We start from the raw sequence: 27,840 nt of genomic DNA on the forward strand, positions 1-27,840 counted from the left end.
TTTTTTTATGTCCAAGCATAGGTATCCAAACAATCTATACAAGCCAGGCTCTACAATTCATCAGCTGTTAATACGCCATGCCCCAAATCCACCGCCGACTCCTTCGCCGGCTCGGACGTCGTCACCGCCGCGACAATCCTCTTCAGACCCTCATCCAAATACTCCCTCTCATGCGAAAACACAATCCGGAACCACCCCGGCCTCTCCGATCCGAACCTCGCCCCCGAAGCAAGAAACACTTTCTGTCTCAGCAAGGCATCCATAACAGCCTTGTCCACGTCCTCCGGCTTGTCCTTCTGATGCTTGAGAAATGTCCGCCCGAGATCTGCCCATATGAAGAAGCCCGCGTTGACACCGGGCGCGTAGACAATGTCGTTGGTTTTGGCCCAGGTTGAGATGTATTCGTAGCATGAGGATAGTTTGCGCTGGTTCTCTTTGATGTATTCTTCGACCCAGGCGTCGTCTTCGAGGAGGTTTGCAAGGACGTGCTCTGATAGCGAGGATACGGAAGTGAGAAGCACGAGGGGAAACAAGGCCGTCATCAAATCGACGTTGTGCTGCGATATGACCGCTCCCAGACGGAGTCCGTTTGCGCCGAAATCCTTGGACATGCCCCAGATGACATGGACATACGCGGGATCAATCAACCCTGTTAGATCGATAGACAGCACGGAGTGGAAAGGTGCAGGAGGAGGTTCCGTGTCGACTGTGTTTTCAAAGACGGACAGAGCGTAGATTTCGTCGCTGATGAGGTGGAGCTTGTACTTGTTGCATAGCTTGAGCAGGTCGATGAGGACGGGGAGGGGGTAACATCTTCCCAGGGGGTTATGCGGGTGACAGAGCAGCAAGGCCGAGACTTTCTCCCCGTTTGCCTTTGCCTCGAGGATCCTATCCTCGTATTTCTTGACGCAAGTACTTCCGAGGGGATCATCGTCCCCGAAATCGACATACCCCAGCCTCGCCCCCGTCCTGATCGTCGCATCCCACGGGAAAGCCCCATAGTACGGCCTCCCGAGGAGAATCAAGTCCCCCGGATCGGCAAACGCCCACGCGAGATGTTCCACCGCAGAGGTGCATCCGCTGGCGAGGGCGACGTGTTCGGGCTTGATGGGGTTCACGGCGCGGAGATGCTTGGTGAGGAAGGTTGCGATGGCGGAGCGGCCGCGCTGCCAGAAGTCGCCGTAGGTGAAGGCGGACGTTGGGACGTGGAGATGGGCGTGGAGGTGGGATTGGAGGAGGGTGTGCATGAGGTTGTTTTCGGCGACGGCGAGGTTGATGTGGCCGGAGGGGTTGAGGGTAGGGTGGTAGGCGTTTTTGAGGATGGAGAAGGAGGGGTCGGGGGTTGTGAGTTTGGAGGCGCGGGTGGAGAGGGCCATGGTTGGTGATGCTGGCTGAAGAATGATAATTTGTGTGTTGAGGATGTGTAGATGGGATTTGGAGGGAGAGGGGAGGAAGGTTGTGTAGACGTTGGTTGTGGGAGAGAAAGTTGTAAGTGGTGTTTTGGTGTTGATGAGACACTGGCGTGAGTCAGTTAGCCAGCCAGATACGAGGCTGGGATCTTGATACAGGCTTTTACGCGGTGCTAGGATTTACATAGACGGCATAGTAAGCCACTGAAGTGACGAGAAAAGCCAGTTGTTCGAGTGAAATGTGGCAGATAAGCATCAGCTGGGCACTCTGCGCGGCTCGTCGGCCGAGATGCGGATGTGACCGGACTCGACTTATACGGAAAGGAATACGCATGCTGACTGTACCTTACGTTGGCGGGGTTTTCGTGATAAAAGATAGCAAAATGTTGAACTGAGGGGACCTTTTTGGGAGACTAGAGGAATGATCCCTCCTTTCAGGTCATCTGTTTTCTGATATTCTACAGATATCCTAGGTGCTGTTTCGTCCTCCATGGACAGAATTCTGATAGGCTTGGCTCTTCGGCATTCGATATCTGTTGTAGCAACCAAAGGCTCTTTGTTCCATGCTTGAAGAGAAAGAACAAGGAACATGGTGGTAATTCATGACGCCATGATACTTCGACAACGTACTACCTACCTAGTAGGTTCGCTGCAAAAGCTGGTTCACTTCCGGTGGGGAGCGTGTAAGCCTAGGTAGGTCGTACTCATATGAACGTTTGGCTACACCTGGAAATCGGATAAACAAACATGAGAAGAGGAGGAGAGAGCACTAGATGTTCAACAATCTGCACAGAAACTTTCAGCAGCGGAATTGATCCGACAGCCCTTCATGGCATCGACTGTAGAGAGTCATTGATGTCGGCCGTTGGTTGAAAGCGTCAAAGCAACAGATGCCAGCGGCCGGATCGGGGGATTGAATTCCCGTCCACTCACACAAAAGTAAACCCTGCCAGCCAACCCCTCCATTGGTCTGGTCGCATGGCGGGGTGACTCCGATTCTGCTATGACTCTGCATCCGATATAATTTTTTTTTTATTTATTTTTTTCCGACTCGAAGATATCCCAACATCCAACCACGCTCACGACCACAAATCGCAAACATGGCCGACAACCAACCCGCTGCCGGCGATGCCGTCGCCGAGGCCACCGCCGCCGTGTCCAAGCTGCACCTGGACGAGGTCACCGGCGAGATGATCTCCAAGACGGAGCTCAAGAAGCGCCAGAAGGCCCGTGAGAAGGAGGCCGCCAAGAAGGAGAAGGAGGCTGCCAACAAGGACAAGAAGCCGGCGCAGGCCGCTGGCAACAAGAATGCCGAGGCTGCCGAGAAGGAGCTCACCCCGAACCAGGTATGCGATGCGCTTGGAGGCTTCAAGGCTTCACCGGTACATTCATGATCGTGTAACTAACGGGTGACAACAGTACTTTGAGATCCGATCAAGAACCGTCAACGAGCTCCATGCCAAGGGCAAGGCTTACCCTCACAAGGTGCGCGCCGACGGACACTGAGAGATATATCAAACGGCCTTGGTTGCTCATCAAGTCATAGTTCCACGTCACATACGACATCCGCAAGTTCGCCGAGGATTTTGCCAACCTCAAGAACGGCGAGTACGACAAGAGCAAGATGCTCTCGCTCGCTGGCCGAGTCTACGTGCGACGATCAGCAGGCAGCAAGCTGTACTTTTACGATATCCGCTCCGAGGTATGCCTTGCTTCGTGCTTTGTCTCACGCGGTTGGAGCCTCATGCTAACACCTCCCAGGGCGCTCGTCTCCAAGTGCTTGCCCAGGCTGATAACCGCGAGGAGGGCACTCCCGACTTTGACGAGCAGCATCTCCACCTCCGCCGTGGTGATATTATCGGTTAGTACATGAAAGCGCATCTGAGGTCGACGGCTCTAACTGGCTTCATCAGGCATCCGAGGCTACCCTACCCGAACCAACCCCAAGACCAAGCAGGGATCCGGCGACTACTCCGGTGAACTTTCTATTGCGGCTGTCGAAGTCATTCTTCTGTCGCCCTGCTTGCACCAGGTAGGCCACTTAATTTGGATACAGTGTATGTTCGTTCCTCTAACTCTCCCAGATTCCCGACGACCACTATGGCTTCAAGAACCCCGAGCAGCGATTCCGCCAGCGATACCTCGATCTCATGATGAACGACAATGTCCGCAACGTCTTCATCACCCGTGCCAAGGTTGACTCCTACATCCGCCGCTGGTTCGACGACCGGGACTTTATCGCCGTGCAGACCCCCATGCTCAACGCCATTGCTGGTGGTGCCACCGCCAAGCCTTTCATCACTCACCACAACGATCTGGACATGGACATGTACCTCCGTATCGCCCCTGAGCTGTACCTCAAGATGCTCGTCGTCGGCGGCCTGAACCGAGTGTACGAAATGGGCCGACAGTTCAGAAACGAGAGCATGGACTTGACCCACAACCCTGGTAGGTTCCAATTCTCCGTGCTCAGGCCTGGTATGTACTGACAATGCTGCAGAGTTCACCACTCTCGAGTTCTATATGGCCTACGCCGATTACTATGACCTCATGGACATGACCGAGGAGCTCGTTACCGGCCTGGTCAAGCACATCCACGGTTCTTACAAGACCAAGTACCACAACATCAAGGGCGAGGAAGTCGAGATCAACTGGGAGGGCCCCTGGCGCCGAATTGAGATGATTCCCACCCTGGAGGAGTGTGTCGGCGAAAAGTTCCCTCCTGCCGAGGAGCTTCACACCGATGAGGCCAACCAGTTCTTCAGGAGAGTCCTCAAGAAGACTGGCGTTGAGTGCAACCCGCCTCTGACCAACGCCCGCATGCTGGATGCTCTTGTCGGAGAGTTCCTGGAGTCTCAATGCGTAAGTTGATGGCGAGCACAAGTATTGAGCAGCTTTGCTAACGTCGTTCTAGATTAACCCCACCTTCATCACTGGTCACCCCAAGATGATGTCTCCGCTGGCCAAGAGCTCCCGCAGCACCCCCGGCCTGTGCGAGCGATTCGAGGCTTTCGTTTGCAAGAAGGAGATTGTCAATGCGTGAGTGCAATGTGTGAGCTACGCGCGGCTGGGCAAATCACTGACGCAACACAGATACACCGAGTTGAACGTTGCTGCTGAGCAGCGTGAGCGATTCGAGGAGCAGGCCCGACAGAAGGCTCAGGGTGACGATGAAGCGCAGGGCGTCGACGAGACCTTCTGCCGCGCCCTTGAGCACGGTCTCCCCCCCACTGGTGGCTGGGGCATGGGTATCGACCGAATGATGATGTTCTTGACCGACAACTACAGCATTAGAGAGGTCCTGGCTTTCCCCACCATGAAGCCGGAGCAGACTCTCGGCGTGACTGAGAAGGCCGCTGAGGGCCTCGGACAGGCATAGACGGATGCTGGGAGCAAAGGGAGAAAATCAAAGAGAAAAAACCGGACCTGGATGAGAGATTCGCGTTGAGGAATGAAATATAGGTGAATCTGATAGAATGTTGTTCTAGAAACAGCATCTTTAACCAATGTAGAAAACACGAATAAAATGACTTCTCGGTATTCAATTCGCCCACGCCAACAGATGTGCCAAGCCAGAGTTGACCCGATGAATGAAGGGTATCAACAAATTCATATATATCATATATGTCTAGAAAAGACCCCAGAGACAAAGAATGCGCCACCAACGCCTATACCATGCATCAAGACCATACAGCCCGCTCTTAGAATTGCACCCGACGCTTGCGGCCGGTGTACTTTGACGTAGCCTTGACAATCTTGCCCTTGCGCTCCATCTGCTCCTTTTTCTTGACAATCCACGCCTTGCTCCCCTTTTTGAGCTGCGCGTTGTTCGCCTTGAGCCTCTTCCTGGCATCCAGCACATCGACGTTATCCATGCCGTCCACAACGCCGGTAATGTCGGTGTTTCCGCCCTCGCCGCCGTTGTTGCCGACGGTGAGCACGAGGTACAGCTTGACGTTCTTGGTGCCGGGGTCGTCCTCGAGGATACCCGCGCCGAAGCCCGCCTTGACGGCAGCCTGGGTGATCATGTTCCGCTGGGTATCGTTCTTGGGGTAAAACTGGCACACGGCGCGGCCGCCCCTCCTCAGGGAAGCATACAAGCCGTTGAAGAAGCGGTTCAACCGCCCCGTAGGCGAAGTCTCGCTCGACTCGGCGCTGCACAGCCACTGGATCGCCGAGATGCTAATCGCCGCGTCAAAGGTCCCCGCGCGAAAGGGCACGCCCTGGCCAATGTCCGCGAGCAGCAGGTCGCCCTCGACGTCCCGTTGGAGGGCAATGTCGAGCATGGAGGGGGAGACGTCCATGCCGATCCAGGTGTGGGGGCCGCCGTCGGCAGGGTCGACGGCGGAGAGGATCTCGCCCGAGAGGCCGCTGCCGCAGCCGACGTCGAGGATGAGGGAGGGGGATTTGAGGTCGAGCAGCTCGAGGGCGCGGCGGGTCATGGAGGCTTGGATGTTTTGGATGCGGGAGCTGGTTGTGTATTTGCGGGCTTCGGTGTCGTCGTAGTGGACGTCGGCCGCGCTGGGGGATTTGGGAAGTTAGAAGGGGTGTTGATGGGGATGGGGGGAGGATGGGGAAGGCTTACAGAGAGTCCTCGGGGCGAGACATTTTGACGTATTACGGAGTTTGATGTTTATGAGATTGGTGATTTGATTGGATTTTCATTCGATGCGCCCTATGGGAAGGGTTATGCGACAATGGGCGTGAATGCGGCTGTCGTCTGTTTTTTTTTTCTCTTGCTTGAATGGTTGGGGGTTGCGCTGAGGCGGGCGCATCGTGACATTTTTTTGTGGGTGTTATCGATAAGCGCAAGGTGCATGGACTGGTAAAAGAGAAAGGTCGACATGTGACGATGGCTGATATATGCACAAATTGGCGGCATGTGTTAATTTCTATAAAGTAATTACGAAGTGTCAAACTTCACAAGAAGTCGGTCATCATTGTTTATTCATTCATTTTCCTCAACTCTCTCCAGCTCTGCGTGGCTTCTCACCAGCGCATCGTGTGGTTGCTGTTCCTGAGCTTCGTCGGAGCGGGAAAAGCAGTAGTTCCGCATGACGACAGACCCACGAGCTAGGTCCATGCAGCTCATCCCATCTAACGAGCACATGAACGTGTCCACAGCAGCTCACCCCTGTCTAAGTCGTCCGCTTCCTTCGTATTCTCTTGGCCTTCCGCCCATTTTCGCAACTTGTCTCAGCTTGCCCAATCTCTTCATATACCAACCAATCTGGTCCTCGACTACGCTTCTCGATTGTATATACTAATAGGCCGACATATACAAACATCATGTGGATCTTACCCCTGCTGGGCTACGCCGGCGCCATCCTCGGCTTCTGCTTCCTGACGCTGTCCATCGCGTCCGGGCTCTACTACCTGTCGGAGCTGGTGGAGGAGCACACCGTCTTGGCGAAGCGGCTGCTGACGCGACTGATCCAAATCATCATTGGCGTGCAGGTCGCGCTCTGGCTCCTCGACGGCTTCCCCTTCTGGGCGACGGTCCTGGGCGTCTTTTCGCACGTGGTGTACCTGGGCAACATGAGGAAGTTTCCCTTTGTGCAGCTCACAGATCCGCTGTTTCTGCTGTCTTGTGGTATGCTCCCTGTTTGAAGCTCTGTATATGCGCAAATTGCGATGGAGCCGCGTATACTGACATGTGTTGTAGTGTTGGTCTTGTTCGACCACTATGTCTGGTTTCGACACTTTGCCGATACCCAGGCGCGAGCGTATACCCGAACCTCGTACTACGACAAGGTGGACGTGCCGACCTTTACCATGATAGCGTCGTACTTTGGCCTGTGCGTCTGGCTGGTGCCCTTTGCGCTGTTTGTGAGCTTGTCTGCGGGCGACAATGTGCTGCCTACGATGGGCACCGAGCCTGTTCGCGGCATGGAGGGAAAGAGTAGACCCCAGGGCATGGTCAAGGCCGTTGTCGATTGGGTTCGCGGCTTGATTGGGGACATGGCTGGCACCGGGATGGACCGGCCATGAGAAGATGCGGCTCCTTGATGAGACGATTGGTATAAGGCTGGCTCGACGAGCTTCTGATGATTGCGCCTCTTCGATCATGCGACGCTAGATCTCTGCAACAGGCGCTACCGAACTTCATGGATGTCGATTGCCAATGCCTCATCTTTGCGACGGACCATCTCCCGCGATGATAGTCATACTGGCTGTTGCCTCTTCTTCGCGCCTCTTGCAAAGTGGCACAGTAACGCATTTAACATTGAGAACGGCTCGGCAATCAACATGTCGATTGGCTACCTTGACAATGACAGTACGACCGCGGAGGAACGAACGTCGGCAACATGGCTTCCCGCGTCACCCTTGTCCGCCATTCGTGGCTTGCCTGCTGGTAAGGTCAGTCTCTCAATGGTCCTTGAGCGGGTAGAAGATTTGTTAACATTCTATGCAGGCAATCTTTAGCGGGACAAGCGGAGTGCGATTCATTGACCAGCAATCTTGATAGCACAAATCCCGTGTGACGATAGCAAATGAGAGCTTCCGCGCCGCATCCGTCAGTTTCAACGATGTTCAACTGTCAGCGCTGGAGCGTGGCGGTTGTTTTTACCATTAGCAGCGGCATGGCGCATGGCGTAGCTTCTGAATCTATGCATCACTCAACCTTTGACTGAGCAACTACGGACCACTGAGCGTCATGGGGGACCATTACATCTACAACTAAACTCAAGTCGATCGTGGTTTTGAGGAATGTATATAACGCCTGCCGGGACGCGAGTGCAAAACAAAGGAATGGCGAGTCGGTCATACGGTCACATGCAGAAGAGCTTGGCATATCAACGTGTATATTCTCAAATACCCCAGCTGTGCTCATGTGCTGTTGGCAATATAAGCTGCTCATGACAAAAGCTGACCATTGCTCATGTCGTGACCTGGATGAAACCTTGCGGTCCCCCTGTACCCTAGACGATGCGAACCGCATCAATGACACCGCGGAAAAGGAAAAAGACATTGAAAAGGGAAAAGAAAACAGAAATCGGCATCGCAGCCGCGCATTAAGGCTTGCGACCCTGACCCTCCTGATTCCCTTGCCAGAAATTCTTGTCTACCTTGTCTCCGGGGGCTTTTTGTCCGTGGTCAAATTTTTTGTCAAAGTCTTCGTTGCTGTTTTTATCATGAATCGGTCAGTTCCGGATCTGCTTCAAGCTTGATATCAAGGATGGGAAAACGATCGTAGTCGAATGGTGAGGGACAGCAAAAGAAACAAAAGAGAGAGAGAAAAAGAGAGAGAGAGAGAAAAAGAGAGAGAGAGAGAGAGAGAGAAAGAGAGAGAGAGAGAAAAAGAGAGAGAGAGAGAGAGAGAGAGAGAGAGAGAGAGAAAGAGAGAGAGAGAGAAAGAGGGAGAGAGAGGAGAGGGAGTTCTTACTGCTTCCGGACCTCCTCCTTTTGCTCCTGTGTAAGCTCCTCCGACTTGTTCACGCCGGGCATGCTAAGGTTGGAAATCTTGGGCTGTGGGGCGCTGCCCTTTTTGGACTTCTTTTGCGTTTCTTCAGACGACGCCTTGTCGCTTTCTTGTTTGACGGCGGGAGCGAGACGGGGGATTGTTTGGTGGAATGGACGATGGAGTGAGGGTGTTTGCTGTGTTGTGCGGATGAGGGTCCGGGGGTGGAGAGTGCGGAGGTGGAGGGTTGATGACATTTTGGGATACGCGATTGATTTGATGATTATGATGGGGTTTTTGAGATGGATTTGGTTGTTGATGAGATTGAGTTTGAAATTGCGATTGGAAATTGGAGATGTTTACATGAGGTTGATGTGTTGTGATACTTGTTGGATGTAGATTCGCCTCTTTGGTGATCTGGTGACGTCAGGGTATCATGACATCACTTCTTGGATGATGCGATGCGTTTTGGGTTTCAGTAAGCGATTGCAGATTTCAGCTGTAGAATTGATATGAGAGATGAGATTGGTATTTAAAAGGAAAAGCATTCTAATTAGGGTGGTGATTAACATCAAGTGAAATGCAAGGAAAACATGCCGCTCTAAGCTGTCGATAACAATACGCCCCTTTATTCAACAAACAAAGGAACCCAAACAATGACAAGCGGTGACACAAGCATAAATCAGCCTCTCAAGCCTCAGGCGCAATGCGAATCAGCGGCGACCCCATGCCCGCGCCCTTGCCCCACGCCTCGTGCGCCTTCTTGATGTCGTCAAGGTCCCAGATCGCCTTGATAGGCACACGGATGACGCCGTCCTTGGCCATGTTGAGCAGCGTGCGCAGTTCCGGCTGGTACGTCTTTTGGTTGCGCGTGATGCCGAAGAAGGTCGTCGTCCTGTTGCAGCCGACCTTGAGCGACTTGGACAGCATCTTGATCATTGACGGGAGAGGAGAGCGCGGCTTTCCGTCGTCGGTGAGAGAGGAGAGGTTGTTCCCGTAGGCGACGAGGATGCTCGGCTCGTCGAGCGTCAGGATCGAGTACGACTCGTCAAAGCTTTCGAAGCCGAGGGCGTCAAAGACGGCGTGGACACCGCCCAGCTCCTTCATGGCCTTGATCCAGTCCTTGTTGGTGTAGACAAAGGGGTGAGCGCCCGCTTCCCTGAGAGAGGCGTGGTTGCGCTCGGCGGCGGTCCCGTAGACGGTCGCGCCCTGGAGGAGGCACAGGTACATGAGGCCCTGGCCGACGGCGCCGCTGATGCCGTGGATGAAGACGCGCTGGCCGGCCGACACCTTTGCGCTGCGGTGCACCATGCCGTAGGCCGTGGCCCAGTCGAGGGAGAGGGCGGCGGCCTGCTGGGGGTCGACGCCGTCGGGGATGGCGACAAGGTGCTTCTCCTCGATGTTGATGTGCTCCGCGTCGGCGTCGTACTTTGTCATTGCGACGACCATGTCGCCGGGCTTGAAGCGAGAGCAGCCGGGCCCGTTGACGGAGACGCGGCCGGAGAAGCAGTAGCCGGGTGTCAGGGGGGCGGAGCGCTGGAGGGGGTAGACGCCGAGGCGCATGTTGACGTCTGCGCCGGAGAAGCCGGCGTAGTAGATTTTGACTTGGACGTGGTTCTTGGGCGGAGGGGGGAGCTGTTCGGTGACGATTTGGAGGGCGGTTGAGGGGGGGCCGTAGGCGGTGATGACGACTTTGCGGTTGGGGATGGACATTTTGGTGGTGAGGTTGTGGGTGATGGGCGGTGTAAGTGGTGTAAGTGGTGAGGCTGGTCTCAGGTAGGTGACAGGAGCTGGTGTAGAGAAGGTCTCAAATGTGAGTATAGATGATGTCCGGCAGATGGTGGCTGAGGATTGTTTCTCGTTTGTCTTTTTCTCTGTTGTCTGTTGCGATGTTGTGATGCTGAGCATTTCATCTCCATCAACGGCGACATCACGTCCTATTTATCTTTTCAGTCTCTCCCCCATCCTCGTCAACGCCCAATCCTTCCATCGTCACTCGGACTATCTTGATGCCATGTGTCCAGAATCACGGCGCTCCAGATGCGCCATGGCTTCCAAGCCACCTTGCCCAAAACCCGACAGGCGACTTCAAGACGGTTGAAACACCAAGAGTGAAGTCATACCGACCGGTCGGGCCCCCAAAGACAAGGGGGGGAACACTGCTGGATTAGGAAATTGCGAGAGCGAAAGCGAAAGCTTAGGTAATGACAGGGACAACGTTAAGCCTTGTGGAACTCCGTGCTCCGTTGTTTTCTGGGTTTCTCTTTTCTTATTTGGTGGTCCCCCCCTGTCGTCGGTCGCTTTCTGGGCTTGTCGGCGGCACGGAGGTTAAGCGGGGGGGAACTTTGGCCCGGTTGGGCGGTTTGTGGCTTTGCTGGAGTGCCGATGGTGGTGGGATGTACCTGAACTGCCGTTGCAGTGGATATATGCCATTCATATAGGCTTGAAATGATTGAAAATTGGTTTTTTCGTTTGACATGTATCATCTGAAGGTAATCCAGATATTCAATAGTAGAATCTGTCTTCAACGCTCTACTCAAGACGCGAAATCGTGCTGCATCAGCCAGCAGAGAATACTTCCAGCTACTTCCGTGCCTGCACGTCAAGCCACACCCGTTCGGCAAGACTCTGGCCCGTGTGGCGCCCCGTGGCTCGCCCACATCTGCAGCTTGTCCCCCTTCTTCGGAGTAAAGCCTCTTTGAACCTCTCAGCGCTGATCCCCGACGTCCGACGTCCGAGTCCGACCATCAAAGATGCCCGACATCAACTCAAGACTCATCAAGATGCGCCGCCTCGAGCTTTGCCTGTTCAGCCTTGCCGAATGCATGGGACACGTCCACTGACGCGCTGCCCGATGACGAGGCTCTCGTTTAGGGACCGACGCTTGGAGATGTTCTCGTCAACTGATGCGAGCAGCTACGTCTGGTGCTTGCAAGTGAGATGACTCACGCGGACGCCCATTGGATTTGTACGAGATACGAATCAGTATTCTACAGACTTCCAAGTGCGCATGCGTGTTTCTTTGGCGTCTACGAATCCGTCTTTGCTGTCGCCTGCTTCCCCTTCGGTCACCCACTAGAAGCGATATGGATTGCGCATCGGCTTCACCAGCGTTTGTCTGCCTGTCGCATGTGAAAGAGTACCAAGGTGAACACTTGTCAACTGCGTCCTGAAGGCGCCTCTGATTCTGGCGCCAACAGTGGATTAGTTCGCGGTAGATGTCAGGTCGGTCTGCCCAATTCGGCATATGCGCAACAATCAACAAATGGCAAGGATCCTGAAGGATTGCGGATTTTTAGCCTGCAACATGTTTGGCAGATCTGTCAGCAGCAGTCACGCCGGTCAGCCTCTCCTCGCAAACCGTCGCAAGGAGAGGACACTGGTAAGGCTGTGTAAATGCCGGTGCAAAGGGGTTCAATGATGCTTTCACGACGACAGTCTACCATTCATACAAGCTCAACGTTCGCTGTAAGTTACTATCTACAAGTCTATATATTCAAATATGCCTCAAAATCTAAAATCCTAACAGTGATACCATCAGACGTGTAACAAAATGAAACAATTCGTCTTTACCCCTGATTCTGTACGCCATTCCTCATCAACGAAGCCAACTTGTGCCTCGCACTCTCCTTTGTCCGGCTGGCCGAATCGATTCTCGGAGTGGCATCGTATCTGTCACCGTCCTCAAACCCTACCTTTTGGGGTCGAGGAGGAGGCGGCGGCGGCGCGTGGTGAGGTGCCGGCTGGGCCGTCGTGTAGTACGACTCGTCCCATTCTGGAGCAGATACACCATTGGTCTGGACACTCTGCTGGCTCTGCTGCGTGTCTGCGCTGATGGACGGGCGAGGCCGCTCCTCTCGTCTCTTGCGACGCAGTGCCGGATTCTGGGATGATGCAGGCTGCTGAGCATTGTCATGAGATGACGATACTGAGAAACGCTGGGAACCGTAGTCGTTCTGAGGCCGACCCTCGTCGTCTGTATCGAGCTGGTCCTCCATTTCGTCTTCATACGCCCGCAGCTCGCTCCTCATGGCCAGACTGGCACAGATGCTCCGCGCCTCCTCGATAGCGGCTTTCCTCGCCTTCAAGGCAGTGCGGCGGTCCCGCGTCTCCTTGTTCTCGGCGGCAATAGCCTCAATCGTGGAATCCTGCATGCGCAGAATCTCGACGGGGTTGAAGAGCCCGAGCATCCGCAGAAGCAAATGACGCTCGACGACCTGAGTGATGGTGTTGCGAGTGAATATCCGCGCCGTCAGGTCGTAGTAGATGAGCATCTTCTCCAGCACTTCTTCGGCCTCGGTGTAAGTGCCACCGTTCTCCGTCGCCTCCGAACGCCACCTGATGAGACGCTGTTCATACTCGGGATCATATGGCTGCAGCTCCAGCTCCAAGTCGTCAGTCAGTCTCTTGAGCTCCTTCTCGGCCTCATCCATCATCTCCTTCATCTTTCTCTCCAAGAAGTGGAATCTCAAGGCATCTCTCATCCTGAGCGGCCACACATGGTCAATCACGTCCGCAAGGAACTCGTTGCAAATGACTCCGACATTGTCCTTGTACTCCTGAGCCAGGACCGGCCAGTTGCGAGAAAAGTCCTGGAAAAGGATATACGGAGCCCTGGGGTTGGAGTCGAGAGGAAGCTCGTTTCCGCGAATTTGTCGAAGCAGGGGCTCGACTTCTCTCTGCGCAAACTCCTTCTTTGCCTGATCTCCCACGACGCCCGCTGCCGGCAGATTCACGCCGGAGCCGGACGAGGGAGCAAAGTTGACTTTGCTGCCGTGCTGGCGGAAGAGGCGCGAGAACCGTTCACTCTCCTCGCGGACACGAGCCCGCAACTTCTGCGCGGGCGTTCCCTTGGGGCTGGATCGCCTCGAGAAGAAGGACTCTCCGACCGGGTTCTTGTAGTTGCCGTTGACAGCAGGCGTGACGAGGTTGCCCGATGCCGAGAAGAGCTCGCCCATCTCGAAGCGCATCTCCTCGATGGTGTCCTTTCCCGAGCCCATGGCCTTGAGCTCAGCTTCGCACTGCTCGAGGGCCTGTTGGATCTGCCTCCGGAGGGACTTGACGTGCTTTCCGACATGCCGCTGGAGCTGCGAGCTGAGTTTCTGCCGCAGGGCTTCAATCCCCCACATGTGAGGCGGCAGGACGGCCCATTTGCCCTTTGTGAAGAAGTCGGCTTCTCGTCGTGATCTTTCCTCGGGAGACGACCAGTAGTCGCCTGGTCCTGGGTTGAGCAAGACGTACCAGCCGAGCTTGAAGTTGTTCTCTGGGTCCTTGTTGGTCACGAGCCCGATGAACTTGTCCTCGAGGCCGATGCCCTCCGTCATGTCCGGCTTCGTCAAAACGCCGATTGTGCGCGACCCAGAAGGATCAAAATGGCGTGCCTTCTTCAAGATGGGCGCCTGCACATAGTCGTTGTTGCCGCCAATGACAGCCAAGATGATGGTCCGGCTGCTCTTCATATATCGGTCAGACAGCATCTCGATGGTCTGGATGTCCGCCTCGGACTGATCCCGGTTGGCCACGCGGACGAGGCCCGGCAGATCGACGAGACTCAGCATGGGCATTTCCGGCCCCGTCTTCTCCACGACGAGGATGTCGCGGGCGGCGAAGCGGCCGGGAATGCTGCGCGGCGCAATGAGCTCCGTGGCCTCGCGCATCATGCCGTCAAAGGACGTGTCGATGCCCACGTCGCCCCCAAACTGCAGCAAGCGAGCCTGCTCATTGTATGGACGGTTCTTGTCCGGGATGATGGACACGCTGAGGTTCGTCTCTTTTGCTCTCCTCAGACGAATCTCCGTTGCGAAGCGTGTGCAAGCTCCTGCGTCTCGGGGGAAGGGCGTGCCGCTGAGGGCTTCTAGGACGGAGCTCTTGCCGGCGGACTGGTCGCCCACGACGACGATTTGGGGAAGCTTGACATTGTCTAGCTGGGCGAACTGGAGCTTGTCGATGAGGTCTAGCAGGCCCCTTTGTTCGTCTGCCAGGCCTTGGGCTTGGAGGGAGGACCCGAGGGTTGGGGGCATGGTGGGATTCGGGGGTGGGGAATTGTACAGCATGGATCCCATCACCTGATGACTGAACTTGAAAATAAAGATTGATTTGTTAGAATATGTTCTACGCTCTTGGAGAGGGGCGTAGATGATCTCCTTTTATATACAATGCTCACTCCTCAATAAGAGGCAGCCTAGATTCAGCGGATATAAACGGCCGCCATTGAAGCGCATCTAGATCCATAGAGACAGACAGCCCCCCCTTTTCGCCACTCTTACCCGCTTTCCAACTGGCGTATTTGTTGGGTGTTTCGCCGCTGGATGACGCGTTTGCGTACGAATTCACTCGAAGGCAGCCATTTAGCACATCTGGCGTGTAACTACGGTATAGGTACTTTTTTTTTTCTTCTTTGTCCTGACCAAAGTTTTCTTGGCCAGCGCTTTTGCTTGCGTGTCTTGCGTAGGCTGCCGGGATAAGAAAGTGTGGCGAAGTCGAATTGTGGCGCTTTGGGCTTGTGGCAGTGCAGCGTTTCGTGCCGAGGTTTTGGAGTTGCAGCGGGGGGGAGGGAGAAGTGTGTGAACTTGACTTACACCGGCGAAGAGGCAAGTCTTGATGGGTTAACGGTGAATGTCTGCTTGTGAAGAGGCTAGATAATACCGAGGTGATGTTGACTTCTCTGTGGTTTTTTTTGCCTTGTGGATGTAGGAAGTGAATCAGTATTTTAACTGCGCCGGTGCATCTTGATGACGAATGGTGATACCAATCTTGTGCAAATCGTCTTTCCTCATGCATCGCCATCTCAAATACATGTCAGTCTCCATGTCTATTGAATTCCTAAGCAGCTCTCTTTGAAGGCTCAATCTTCCACAAAAGCCAAAACAAAACCAGTCCTACCCAATACAGATATGTCGCGAGGGTACGAAAAACAGGAAAACAAGCACCCAACCACCACGCCAGGCCTCGCAGAATCCAAACAGCAAAATAAATCAAGTGGCTCAGCAGGAAACTGCCCCATGCAAGCACAAACAAGGTCAATGATAGGACCATGATAGCAAAGGCGAATTGTCCAAGGATCGAAATTCTCATGTCGGTATCAAGGCTTCCGTATGCTTCTCTTATCATCAGCAGGGCGGAATACCATGGGCGTGGGTTCCGGTGTGTCTCGTTCTGAGGTTGCTCAGGAGGGACCTTTTCGTCGGCATCGGATACTTCTGGAGCCCCTTTATCGTTAGCCGGCTGAGGTTCTTCAAACTTGTTTGTAGGCGTCTCATTATCCTCCTTATCAAGGAACCAAGACCGCGCTGCCCTCTTCAGTGCATCAGGCACTTCTTGAGTCTCCTCATCGTCTGGCTGAAGTTCTTCAACAGCCTTGGTTGGTGTTTCGGTGGCTATGTGATGAGAAAGCCGAGACCGGGCTGCTTTCTTCAGCCCGCTCGTGTCAACATCTTCCATCTCGGGCTCATCCGAGTGTTGATTTCGCCCGTCACAATTGGTCGATGCCTTCCTGTTCAGATCAATAGCTAGCGAGACCAGTTGTGCCTCGCCAAGATCAGGTCCATCGTCTGCTCTCCCGCGGTTCCACGGCCAACGCTCGATAGGCCCGGGTGTCGGAATCCTCCAGCTGGGGTCACCAAATAAGGAAAAATGTCCCATTGACTCCAGGCCACGGCCCGGCCCATTGATCAGGTCCATGGTCTTGTTGAAGCTCTTGTACATGGCTTCATTGAGCTCACGGTCATTTGTTACAGAAAAAGCTGAAAGAAACGAATTAGCAGGCCGATTGTACTATGAGGGATGGCACACTTACAATATGCAAGCCTATCTTCTGGTCCGTTGCAGCAATTCTCAAAGAACGATATATCATGTATCGCCTCGGCCGCCCAGATCTGAGTTCCGCCACTTTGGGCAAGTCTCATGTGCTTCAGGAACATCCAAAATCTCACACAGGACTGCCGTCGAAGAAAGCCATCTAACAGCCAGTCCAGCTTATTGGAACGAAGATGTTCGTAATCAGGAGAACCCCAGTCCAAGTCGACGCACCTGCCCCATATCTCAAACATGGTGCTAGACATCCTCATGTCTTCATCAAATGCCTCCTTCGTTCCGCCTAACAGACAGGATTAGTATCTCCATCAGAGCCAAGAAGAAAGGGACGGTACCTAGTCTCTCGTAGATAGCGTCAAATCCCACGTTTGCATCATTCTCACCACGCATAACCTCTTCCAAGAATCTCGCCCCAGCAACATTCTGAGTATGAAACTGCTTCAGATCGCGATGCTTGCTCGGCCAAAATGCCCGTTCAGCCACCACCGCCCTTCCTGCTCGTAGCATAAACTGTGAGAGTCCCTTGAGGTACGCCAACTGTGCGGCTGCGTGTTCGCCCTTGAGGCTTTTGCCCACCTCGCAAAGTTCCGTCAAATACCATTCCATCAGGTCGATGAAGGCATCTTTCCGATTAAAAACAATCCTCGAGCCATGGAATGCGTCATCAATCAAGAGACCGTTCATTATTCGGACATGGCGGGTCGGTAGCTTGAAAATCGTGAAGCAAAAGTAGTCGTCCATGGCCAAAGGCCAGCTACGGTCCGAGTTATCCCAGATTACATGTGTTCCCTGGGCGAAATTTCTGTAATTGGCCGTTGCTTTTCTGATTGGAAGATCCTCCAATATGGACTTTGGTGCGCTGCCGTACAGGGAGTCAATGTTTTCGTTCGGCTCAGGCAAGATATTGCGCCTCAGGACGAGCAAGAGGCGTGGAGAGATTGGAGCAAATCTGTGGAAGCGAGGCCACATGATGATACGGTTGCCTACACTCTCGTCGTAATAAGGTGTCGCCGGCCCTTCTCCAACATTGTAGCAGTTGTCTGTAAGGACAAATTCTTCGTCAGGATTCGCAGGTGTGCAAATGGCCATGTACATGCCTTCGATATGGCTGACGAACGTCTTGGCAATGTTGGAATAGACGCTCTCGGATATTCTCGCCTTCCAACGTCCCCGGGTGTCCATGTTCAGGTCAATGATCGTCTCCAGGCCGTGCAGCCAGACGCTGATCGGTCTGGTGAAGCCGTGCTTCGTCATGTACGCCTGCAGAGAATCCTTGTCGTCCTCGTCATAGTCTTGAATGCTGTCGAAATTGTACTTCTTGCGGTATTGCTCTCCACGGTAGGCGAGCAAGAAGATGAATTTGCGCAAGATGTCTTCATCTTCCCTCTTCAACCATATGTGCGACTCCCCATCTTCGTACGCCTTAATGACCTCACGATACACGCAACTCGCTCGGTTCTCCAGGACACCAAACTTCTTCTCGAGATTGCCTTGCTCTTTAGCTGGTTTTGTCTTATCCACGTACATGTTCTCCATGCCGCAGACCCGCCTCACCAAACATTCATCGATGTGATACTCATCAGACAGACAAAGACTGTTGATCACATCGTCTCCAGGATACATCCTGTTCTTCTTGGTTCGCTTCTTGGGCTTCCCCGCCTTGGCCCCGTCGGGAGGCACATACTTGTGAGAGAAGTTTCTGAGCAGAAACTGGGGGATGAAATGCTGGTATTCTGGCTTCCTGGTCTCCATGCTTTCCCCGCACACCGTGATTCGAATGCATATGCTGTTGATGGATGAAATAAAGATGAACTGTTGATGCCTGATGCCGCCGAGGCGGGGTTGGACGATGTTTCACCTGACAACACCAACCAACCAACACACATGAACCAATCGATGGCCTGCCAGGCGGCCGGACAGGGATAACCATAATCCATGTTACCGAACAGGCTCTGTACGAGGTACGAAGTACCTTCTGCTTCAGGTCGAAGGTTCTGTGATGCTGAAATGGGATATCCGACAAGCTTCATGTTAGTGAATGTACATATAAGGCTTCGTTTTATCGTCAAGATGCATAACGCATACACTTACGACGATCTACACTAGGCAGTTGCGCCGTGCCATTGGCCTACGGAGACAGGTTTGGATTATATAGTCATGGACATTAAGCTTTATCCCTGACTTGAAAGGGCGGATGATATAGGGCTCTCGGGTGTAATAAACGGTGCCGTTGCAGGAGGAGAGTCCGACTATCAAGGGTACGAGGTGAAGACGTTGCTTCAAACTGAATTCGGATGCTCGAGTGGTGTGCCGTGCCATACGTCAACAACGAGGCGGTATGCCCATCATCGCATGTGCTTTAATGCAATCTGCATCAATCTGAGTAGCTGTGCGTTTCATGCATGCGCGTAACGTATCATACAGTATTATAAAATACAGGCGACGAGTAGGGTAATGCGTGTCTTGAAGTCTCCAGGCTACCCTGCAAACTGACACATGAAGTGGCATTTCCTGTTTCAGCAGCTTGCATGAAGGGCGGAGCATAACAACTTGATGGCTGAGCGACTCGGGCCCCGAGTTGCACATCAGCTGGTCCGAAATGCGAAGCAGTTGCAGCAGCATGGGTAACGTGCACCACGTCTCCCAATATAAGGCGACAAAGGACATTCCAACCCAACAACAACACTCGACAGCACTTCACCCACAACTCGTCTCCCAGTCCCTCAATAAAACACAATAAGTTGCCCAGTGCTTGCAACATCTCAAAGCGGCTTCCTTGCTTTAGTTATAGACCATCTCATCCTACGATGGACAACATCGCAAAAGAAACACCCCCCCCCCCCCCCTTATCTCGCGCCACAAACGCCCTGCTTAACCTAGAATCCATAAACGTACACTACGAGAACTTCAAGCCAGTCCCCTGAAAAACAATGTTCAAATGATGCTTGACAAGTCTGCTTCTTACCCCCAAGTTCTTTGCTTTAACCTTCCTACTTGCGTCGACAGGGTTCGCGGAATCCCAGCCATACGGCTTCATCTCTCTCGGTCTGACTCGCCTATATCTGGCCTTTGACACAAATTCGTTTCCATCTCACAAGCTGCTCCCCAAAGCATTCGAGATACCGCGCCTTTTCTAAGTCAACGCACAGTCTTGGCAGCTCCTTTCTGATATCTGTCCCGACGGCAACTTCAACGCCGACCAAATCGCGGGCTTCTTCATCGTACCTATTTACATCGACGCCTCTCCGGAGCCTTCAAGATATCTATAATCTCAGCAACTTTTGGATCGGAATCAAGTCTGATGGGAACTAGGATTTTTTTCCAATGAGGAGGCAGCTTACTACTCAACCATCTTCTTCGGCCTCGTCCCGCCCGAAACTTGAATTTTTTTGCTCTCTTGTAGTTCGCCACGGCCGAATCGTTGGCGAGATGGGTCTGATATCCAGGGCTTATTTCTCTCAAGCTGCAAGGAAACTCCATGTAGACCATTTTCCCACGAATAATGGCTTTTAACGCCCTGGGTAGGCTGTCCGAATGCCTCTTCCGAGCATGTTGCTCTATCCACACCTGCTTTCGATGAGCTCTATGGCCCAGAATAACCATCACGAATGAGCTGGTCGAGAAACGCAGGCTATTTTACGGCGAAGCTCGATATGGTGGCTAACTTTCTGTCCCAGAAACCATCCAAGCCTTGTGTCTCACGGATCGGCTCAAAGGCCGGCTGAGCCTCGAGGTCTTCAACACGCATCTCCTTGATACAGATGCGTCCCTTCCTGAAGGTACGAGAAACAGGACAACACAATTGTGGACCAGACTCAAAAGAGTTGCTTGTTGTCATGAGAGCCCTAGATACAACTATGTTTTAGACCTGCTACGGCATGTATCCTAGGACTCTCCTTTTCCTCATGTTGATATTTTGATGGTTAAACTCTATGGGTCCCAACCCCCAAAAATGCTGTGCAACTAAGGCTTGGAGTAAAGACTGTCGACGCGTTGTCCGTACCCCGAGATGATTGATTCTGCCGATACATATAGACGAGGGTCGGTGGGGTTGGAGAGATAGATCGATTGAAAACGCTCTTCACTTATCACTTTTTTTCTTTTTTTTTTTTAATTTGATACCACTCCGTATACCTTGTGCGAACATGACATCACGAGCTGGCAAAACAAGCTCGCCGCGAACAAATTCCGCTCAAATTTAGCCTCAAACCTCACATCTCGTCAATCTCCTGTAAACGCAAGATAAACTCATCCTCGAGACGCTTGAGGTAGCCGGGTAGCGCCTCCTTATTCGAAGACTTCTTGGCTTCCTCAAGTGCTTCGTGAAGGTTCTGCACAAGTTTGTTTCGCTGCATCTCCTTGTAGTACTCGGAGCTCTGCCGGCTCGATTCTCGCCTCTTCCGCAAATCGTCTGCAACATACTCTGCACATTTGATGAAGCTGTCTGGCATTCCAATGGCGCGGGCCAGAGCAATACCGTAGTGGTGTTCATCGTCAACAATACCTGCGGTGGCATTGTAGAGCATTGTCAGCTGAGGTATCCCCCCTTTACCGACCGAGGTATTGGACGCGAGATGGAGATTGAGGACTCCTGGGCGATCTGCAAGTATCCGAGCGAGCTCGACAAAGTGGGTTGCAAACCATATAGACGCTCCGGTGTCGATTAGGGCCTCGGATATGGCCATTGCAATTGCCATTCCGTCTCGGACACTTGTCCCACGGCCCAGTTCGTCAATGACGGCGAGGCTTTTGTTGTCTATGTTCTTCAGGATGAAGGCCATTTCTCTCATTTCCACTCCAAAGCTTGACAAGTTCGCCTCTATGTTATCTTGGGAAGATATACGGGCAAAGATGTTGTGTATGATGGGGAAGGTTGCAAATTCTGCCGGGACGAAGCATCCGATCTGAGCCATGATCTGAAGTAGAGCTACCGATCGTATGTATGTGCTCTTGCCGCTCATGTTGCACCCCGTGACACAATGAAATCGATGATGCTGACTCGCGTAGTAGTCATTGGGCACGTATTCGCTCGCCATTTTCTGTAGATCGCAGGAGTCAGTCGATGGAAAAGAGTCAGGGCCTGCTAGTGATGTGTTACCTTGTCTAGAATGGGATGCCTTGCTGACTTTAGAGCCAAGGTATCCTCAATTCCAGGCCTCACATAATCCCTTGTGGTGGTGACTTGGCCAAAAGACGAAATCATGTCCACGAGAGCAATCGATTCACACACTCGAAAGAGAGGCGGCACTTGGCGTCGGAGTTCCTTGACAAGGTCGCGAATGGCCGCGTCGCTTCGCATGATGATCTCGTTCGACGTGTCCAAGAGTCGCTGATTCAGCTTGACGAGATCTAGAGTCTGGCATTCGATATGGGTCTTCTTCGGAATCACATTTATGAATTCTGGCGGTACCGATTCCATGTCGAGGTCCGCGGTAGGAATACGGAACCAGTACATGCGCCGATTGTCAAACTTCAGGCTTGCCGCCACACGATAATCTTCTATAGACGAGCTCGTCAATAAGTTCCATTTCAAGAGGCTAGGGGCATTCCATACCGCTGACTTCAGCTGAGTGTGCATGGATAACCTCGGTGAGTTCTCTGTATGTCTGGCGAGCGACATCCAACATGCCACTGATCCCAGACTTGACTGCAAACGCCCGCTGATTGCGCAGGTCAAGCGGCGACTTCATGTAGGTAACGTCGGCTTCGATTACCTTTCTGATGCCGAGTAAAATGGGAACGGTCGTCTCGGGACGGCAGAGATTTCGTATCTTGACGAGGAGGTCGCTCTTCGCCGGATGAAGGGCTCTGTAAAGCTCCGGCACCGATTCCAGGAACGACTTGACCACGAGTATATGAGTGATTTGCTCTTCAACCGCAAACACTCCAGTATTTTTTCGAATGGTTACTAGCTGTGCTCATGAGAACTTGTACAGTGAACGGTTGGCATACTTGACTTGCCTTTGTAAGAGTTTTCTCAACATCATGGAAGAGCTTAAGGGCTGTCGAAGCTCAGCATGCTTGCCGATTGATGATATTTCAACGATGCTTTTCACCTTTGCGAATCTCATGGAACATTTCTTCATTCGTGACCATCTCTTCGAGCGCATCGTACCGTGTATTGATGAAGCCATCAAAATCGGTTGGGGGCTGCAGCATGTTGTTCCGAAGGACGCGGGAGCCCATGGGGGTGAGCGTGTGATTCAAGAGTCCAAACAAGCATTCTTTGGACTTGGCAGACTTGAGGTTTTGCATGACCTCCAATGATTGCATAGCAGATATGTCTATCATCATTGTGTCTTCGGATGGCTGGTATCGGATGCGCAGCGATTGGGGGGAGAAGCTGATGCTAAATTGATGGTCGATATACTTCATGGCCTGTAATTGCACGCTTAGTTACCTAGTTGAAAGGGTGAGAGGAGATGAAGGAACTTCATACGGCAGAGAAACAGCAGACAGCATAGTATTTTCCCTGGATAGCCACCTTGATCGGCCCAACATCATTCTCAGGGGTAAGGTGTTCTATGAACTCTATGCCCGCGGACTCAGACCAGGCCGAGCGGTCATGGGAGGATATCTCCGCTTCGGGTATCAGTCGCTGAACCAGAGTGAAGAATGTGCTTGGCTCGTTGGGAGGGCAGGCTGAAGGCATGAAGACTATGCGAGAAGGAGAGGCCAGTTGAAGTTTGTGGATCGTCTTCACGTAGGATTGGTTGTCACAAATCTGACTGAGCGTAACTTGACCGAGAGACAGGTTGACTGTAGCAATGCCCACTGTAGGAGCAACGCTACGTGCTTCACTCACTGCGCATACGACATCGTGGGATTCACTCTGCCCAAGGATAGAAGGCGTGGCACGGCGCGAGGGAGTTGTTGGGCGAGAAGTGGTTGTCGAACCTGTTATGTAGGCGGTGCTGGGCCTGGAGCTGGAAACAGATGGAGAGTACCGAGACTGACTGCCGTATTCGCTCTCGATAGCATCTTCACTGCCTCGTCTGGCTTGATTGGGACCACGTCGGTAAGGGGGTGATTCGGGTGGCACCGAGCTTGAGAAGTAGGAAGAAACTGTGTCTGTGGCCCGGGACGCGGATCGATATGACGGATGCATAGCTGTAGATGACAGTAAATCCTCTCAAGTAGCTACAAAAAAAGGGGCATTGGTGATGGTAGGGGGATGAGGCATCACCGCAGCAGGCAATGAAGTCGGGTCACAGCCCTCTGATCACTGGGATGATGAAGAAGATGGGCGTCAAGAGGGAAGCCGGAGAAGTTTGGAGCTGGTAAGGTAGGGTCAGGTTGTGGTTCAATTATCAAATGGCTCATCTATGACTGTTCTGTTCTCTGACATGGAAAGAGCATACTACAACCTCCTCCTCATGGCCTTCGAACGTCAAAAGGAAGGAGCTGAGAAGCGTGTTGTTGCTCCTACTGGGTGTGTGCGTACCAATCGGGGCCAGGCACCGCCCTGCTGAGTCAGGCTGCCCGCCGTCAAAGTACGTACCGCGGTTTTAGCCCGAATCTTCTCCCAAACCAACCTTCTTCTCCACGTCTCGACCGCGCTGCCACGCCACGAATCACATCCGTCACGCACAGGTTCGGCTTCAAATCCACACGCCCTCTAGCGATAACAGCGCGAACCGTCGGCACATCTCCAAAAGCCATGTTTGGGATCCTCGAAGCCGTGGCTGTGCCCCATGCCGGCGTCTTCAGCACCTACGATGAGCTGATCAAGGATCTGAACGGGCGGATGGAGAAGGAGGGCTACAAGATCGTCAAGGCTAGATCGCACCGCTCGAGAATGGGTGGTGCTGATATCCCTGGCAACGATATCGTTCGATGCGATCTTGTCTGTGATCGAGGCGGCCGGCCGTATAAATGCATGGCTACGAAGCACAAGACTACGACTAAGAAGACAGACTGCCCGTGGAAGGCCAAAGCTGTCAATCGCAAAAGCATTGGCGGCTGGGTCCTGACCATTTCCTGTGACCAGCACAACCATGCTCCCGGAACCCCAGAGCCACCAACGCCCACGGAAATGAGCGAGGATGAAGAGAATGATCTTGGTGAGCTTCAAGGTTCGTAGCAGGATGATTCCGCGGTATTCCAAACAAGAAGTCTAACCATGATACAATAGACATTGACAATGGCCCACGGCCCGATGCGCAGACTGCAACGGCTATCCAGCTGGCTGGCATCTCCGATACGACTCTCCGGTTGACGGGCGACACTTTCCATCAGCTCAAGTCTGACTACCGCAAAATGTCACAGCCAGATCGGCTGAACGCGCTGGCACAATTTCAAATGCAAATCGCTGCCATCTACGCCGTGCAGAACGAGGACTGGCAGCGCCAGCGCCGGCAGGAAGCGCAAGATAAGCGGCACTCGATGGTGGACAAGAGCCGCAGACAGCTGTCAGCACAGAAACAGCGTGCAAGACGCCGCGGACGACAGGAAGAACAATCGCAGCAACATCAGCATCAGCAGAACATGGAGCAACAAGCAGTCCACCACCAGCTTCAGCAAGAGGCACAAAACAGTCATCTTCAGCCGTTGACGCATTTTCAGCTCCCGCAAAATCCCACCCAAAGCCCCGTCCCCATCCCCGGCGGCATGCCGACGAACATGGCTTTTCCCCAGTTTGGAGGCACGCCCAAGCGCATGCGTGGTCACCGACCGGCGATGGCCTCGCAACAAGACGTTTAGGCAGACGTTGGCTCTCCTCCGAGTAGGCCCATCAGCAGGACTTCGGAATTCTTTGCCCGCTACAAGTTGACTCGGCCCATTAATTCTACAGATTCAAGGCCGGGGTCCTGAGATAACGGGCGATTTGCTTACCATTTTTGGCGAGACCCCACATTCTCACCGCCTTAATTTTTCGTCGTTCCTAGTTTTTTTTGCCAGTTGGCCCCACCACGTTTATTTTGTAGCGAACTTCAACATCTTGTCGAGATAGCCATCACCAGGCAAAGGACGCTCTTCAGCTTGCGATGGCGACCGTTCTACCCCCTCCGTCCAAGCGCCAGAAGCGCGAGAACCTGGAGAGAACGCAGATCCAGCAGGATGTGACCGCCGTGGCGACTGGGCCCGCGGGCTCGTTCAAGGCGCGATTCCTCGACAGCGACGGAAAGCAGATGGCCGATGTCATTGAAGTGCCTCTCGCCGACGCATCTGAGAAGAACTTATCATTATTGTTAAATACATTGCTAGCCAGGGTTCGTTCCTACCGCCTGCATGGGGATACCTCTGGGAGCGCCGAACTGACGATGTATCGCGGCAACAGGACAAGGAAGAATTTCTCCCATATCGATTTCGAATACACATTCCCGAGACCGACATCGTCGTTGACCAATACCCGACCGACCTCCTCCGGCTTTTGCGCAGCCATGGCATCGAGAACCCCTTCGAAACGACAGTCACGCTGAGTGCCGAACCCCAGGCGGTGTTCAAGGTCCAAGCAGTCACGCGCATGTCCCATAGAATACCTGGGCACGGTGAAGCGATCTTGGCCGCTCAATTCAGTCCCGCGACTAGTGGTATGCTGGCTACGGGCTCAGGAGATAAGACGGCTCGGATATGGGACACACAAACTGGCACCCCAAAGTACACCCTGTCTGGTCATGCGCACTGGGTTCTGTGCGTCGCCTGGTCGCCCGATGGCGAGCGTCTGGCCACGGGAAGCATGGACAAGTCTGTCCGACTCTGGGACCCCAAGACTGGAAAGGCTGCCGGTTCCGGAGCTTTGACGGGACACTCCAAGTGGGTTACCAACATTGCCTGGGAGCCCTATCATCTCTGGCAGAATGGGTCCCCCCGACTGGCGAGTGCAAGCAAGGACACAACGATTCGTGTCTGGGCAGTGAACACAGGACGGACCGAACATGTCTTGTCCGGCCACCGGAGCAGTGTGAGCTGTGTGAAATGGGGAGGGACCGGATTGATCTACTCGGGCAGCCACGACAAGACAGTCCGGGTCTGGAATGCCGAGAAGGGAACACTGGTCCACACGCTGTCGTCTCATGCTCACTGGGTGAATCACCTGGCTCTGTCCACTGACTTTGCACTACGGACGTCATTTTACGACCACCAGGCAACGCCCACCGGAGAGGAGGAAAGGCGGAAGAAGGCGAAGGAGCGTTTTGAGAAGGCAGCCAGATTCCAAGGGAAGATTGCGGAACGTCTGGTATCAGCCTCTGTAAGTGACCTGGCAAACAAAATCGCTAGTGCTGGTTCCCTGTCGCTAATGAGGTCCCTTCCATCACACAGGATGACTTTACCATGTATCTTTGGGACCCTTCCCAAGGCACAAAACCGGTTGCACGGCTGTTGGGGCACCAAAAGGCCATCAACCACGTGACCTTTTCCCCTGATGGCAGCCTCATTGCCAGTGCTGGATGGGACAATCACACCAAAATCTGGAGCGCGAGGTTTGTGTTTCAATGACACCGCAGCGAAGCCGTTTGGCACGTGCTAATAATGGTGTCCGATATAGGGATGGCAAGTTCATCAACACGCTCCGAGGCCATGTTGCGCCCATATACCAGTGCGCCTTTTCTGCCGATAGCCGGCTTCTCGTGACGGCGTCCAAGGACACCACGTTGAAGGTGTGGTCAATGGCTACGTACAAGCTGTCTGTTGACCTACCGGGACACCAAGACGAGGTGTTTGCTGTAGGTTTGCCCCTATTCCCTCACCCCCTCAGCTGCCCAAATCCAATAGCTAACGGCATGCCAGGTTGATTGGAGTCCGGATGGACAACGAGTTGGCAGCGGTGGCAAGGACAAGGCCGTACGGCTCTGGATGAATTGATGGCGATCAAGGGGACATATCACAAAACGTTTTGGCATGTGTGTTTACGGGCGTCCATTCAGGGGATTGACTACGTGCAGGTACTGGGTCTAGACTCTCTAGATATGGTTACAGGATGAGCAGCGTGCAGCAGCCTGGTAATAATAGAACACAGCGAATGTGGCATTGCATGAAGGCTTCGTGGAAAGCAGAGGACGTGACCAATCCCATTGGACGGAGCGTGTTGCAAGGGGCAATCAAGGAGAGTCTAAGCCTGCGCCAATTACTGCCGCGCCTGCCCAGGCAAAGCCGCCAGACAACGCCCTACATGACGCATATAAGATGAGACGAGGGGGCTAGAGAAGCTTGGCTTGCTGACAGCTTTTGCGGCGCAGTTCGAATCCCTCTAGGCAAGCCGGGAATTTATCTTGA

The 27,840-nt window shown here is 53.4% G+C and overlaps 11 protein-coding genes across 11 annotated transcripts; 4 read left to right on the forward strand and 7 right to left on the reverse strand.

Annotated features, from left to right (window-relative positions):
• Positions 1-50: 50 nt before the first annotated feature.
• CCMA1212_007812 (1-aminocyclopropane-1-carboxylate synthase-like protein) lies at positions 51-1,376 on the reverse strand (the record flags this gene model as incomplete). Its single annotated transcript, XM_073704973.1, has 1 exon — positions 51-1,376. One exon carries the CDS (start codon positions 1,374-1,376, stop codon positions 51-53), a length of 1,326 nt encoding a protein of 441 aa, XP_073556416.1.
• Positions 1,377-2,387: 1,011 nt separating this feature from the next.
• On the forward strand, positions 2,388-4,788 carry CCMA1212_007813 (Lysine-tRNA ligase; the record flags this gene model as incomplete). Its single annotated transcript, XM_073704974.1, has 10 exons — positions 2,388-2,395; positions 2,467-2,755; positions 2,829-2,894; positions 2,956-3,111; positions 3,171-3,270; positions 3,323-3,441; positions 3,494-3,857; positions 3,910-4,271; positions 4,324-4,448; positions 4,503-4,788. 10 exons carry the CDS (start codon positions 2,388-2,390, stop codon positions 4,786-4,788), a joined length of 1,875 nt encoding a protein of 624 aa, XP_073556613.1.
• A 322-nt stretch (positions 4,789-5,110) lies between these two features.
• Positions 5,111-6,017, reverse strand: CCMA1212_007814 (uncharacterized protein; the record flags this gene model as incomplete). The annotated part of the gene is made up of 2 exons (XM_073704975.1): positions 5,111-5,930; positions 5,995-6,017. 2 exons carry the CDS (start codon positions 6,015-6,017, stop codon positions 5,111-5,113), a joined length of 843 nt encoding a protein of 280 aa, XP_073556368.1.
• Positions 6,018-6,698: 681 nt separating this feature from the next.
• CCMA1212_007815 (uncharacterized protein) lies at positions 6,699-7,400 on the forward strand (the record flags this gene model as incomplete). Its single annotated transcript, XM_073704976.1, has 2 exons — positions 6,699-7,002; positions 7,075-7,400. The coding sequence occupies 2 exons, from the start codon at positions 6,699-6,701 to the stop codon at positions 7,398-7,400; spliced, it is 630 nt and encodes a 209-aa protein (XP_073556369.1).
• Positions 7,401-8,425: 1,025 nt separating this feature from the next.
• Positions 8,426-9,068, reverse strand: CCMA1212_007816 (uncharacterized protein; the record flags this gene model as incomplete). The annotated part of the gene is made up of 2 exons (XM_073704977.1): positions 8,426-8,534; positions 8,797-9,068. 2 exons carry the CDS (start codon positions 9,066-9,068, stop codon positions 8,426-8,428), a joined length of 381 nt encoding a protein of 126 aa, XP_073556774.1.
• Positions 9,069-9,501: 433 nt separating this feature from the next.
• CCMA1212_007817 (Protein indc11) lies at positions 9,502-10,524 on the reverse strand (the record flags this gene model as incomplete). Its single annotated transcript, XM_073704978.1, has 1 exon — positions 9,502-10,524. The coding sequence occupies one exon, from the start codon at positions 10,522-10,524 to the stop codon at positions 9,502-9,504; it is 1,023 nt and encodes a 340-aa protein (XP_073556775.1).
• Positions 10,525-12,380: 1,856 nt separating this feature from the next.
• Positions 12,381-14,831, reverse strand: CCMA1212_007818 (Interferon-induced GTP-binding protein Mx; the record flags this gene model as incomplete). Its single annotated transcript, XM_073704979.1, has 1 exon — positions 12,381-14,831. One exon carries the CDS (start codon positions 14,829-14,831, stop codon positions 12,381-12,383), a length of 2,451 nt encoding a protein of 816 aa, XP_073556414.1.
• An 802-nt stretch (positions 14,832-15,633) lies between these two features.
• CCMA1212_007819 (uncharacterized protein) lies at positions 15,634-18,375 on the reverse strand (the record flags this gene model as incomplete). Its single annotated transcript, XM_073704980.1, has 3 exons — positions 15,634-16,553; positions 16,607-16,906; positions 16,959-18,375. The coding sequence occupies 3 exons, from the start codon at positions 18,373-18,375 to the stop codon at positions 15,634-15,636; spliced, it is 2,637 nt and encodes an 878-aa protein (XP_073556415.1).
• A 2,459-nt stretch (positions 18,376-20,834) lies between these two features.
• On the reverse strand, positions 20,835-23,733 carry CCMA1212_007820 (MutS-like protein; the record flags this gene model as incomplete). Its single annotated transcript, XM_073704981.1, has 5 exons — positions 23,063-23,733; positions 22,680-23,001; positions 22,178-22,531; positions 21,722-22,122; positions 20,835-21,662 (listed from the first exon to the last, which is right to left on the reverse strand). The coding sequence occupies exons 1-5, from the start codon at positions 23,729-23,731 to the stop codon at positions 20,835-20,837; spliced, it is 2,574 nt and encodes an 857-aa protein (XP_073556433.1). The 5' UTR covers positions 23,732-23,733.
• A 550-nt stretch (positions 23,734-24,283) lies between these two features.
• On the forward strand, positions 24,284-25,326 carry CCMA1212_007821 (uncharacterized protein; the record flags this gene model as incomplete). The annotated part of the gene is made up of 2 exons (XM_073704982.1): positions 24,284-24,698; positions 24,758-25,326. 2 exons carry the CDS (start codon positions 24,284-24,286, stop codon positions 25,324-25,326), a joined length of 984 nt encoding a protein of 327 aa, XP_073556524.1.
• Positions 25,327-25,610: 284 nt separating this feature from the next.
• CCMA1212_007822 (Ribosome assembly protein 4) lies at positions 25,611-27,429 on the forward strand (the record flags this gene model as incomplete). The annotated part of the gene is made up of 5 exons (XM_073704983.1): positions 25,611-25,835; positions 25,904-26,815; positions 26,887-27,047; positions 27,113-27,290; positions 27,355-27,429. The coding sequence occupies 5 exons, from the start codon at positions 25,611-25,613 to the stop codon at positions 27,427-27,429; spliced, it is 1,551 nt and encodes a 516-aa protein (XP_073556523.1).
• Positions 27,430-27,840: the final 411 nt, after the last annotated feature.

The sequence above is a fragment of the Trichoderma ghanense genome (genome assembly GCF_004382785.1).
Source record: "Trichoderma ghanense strain CCMA-1212 chromosome Unknown scaffold_10, whole genome shotgun sequence".
Lineage (NCBI taxonomy): Eukaryota > Fungi > Ascomycota > Sordariomycetes > Hypocreales > Hypocreaceae > Trichoderma > Trichoderma ghanense.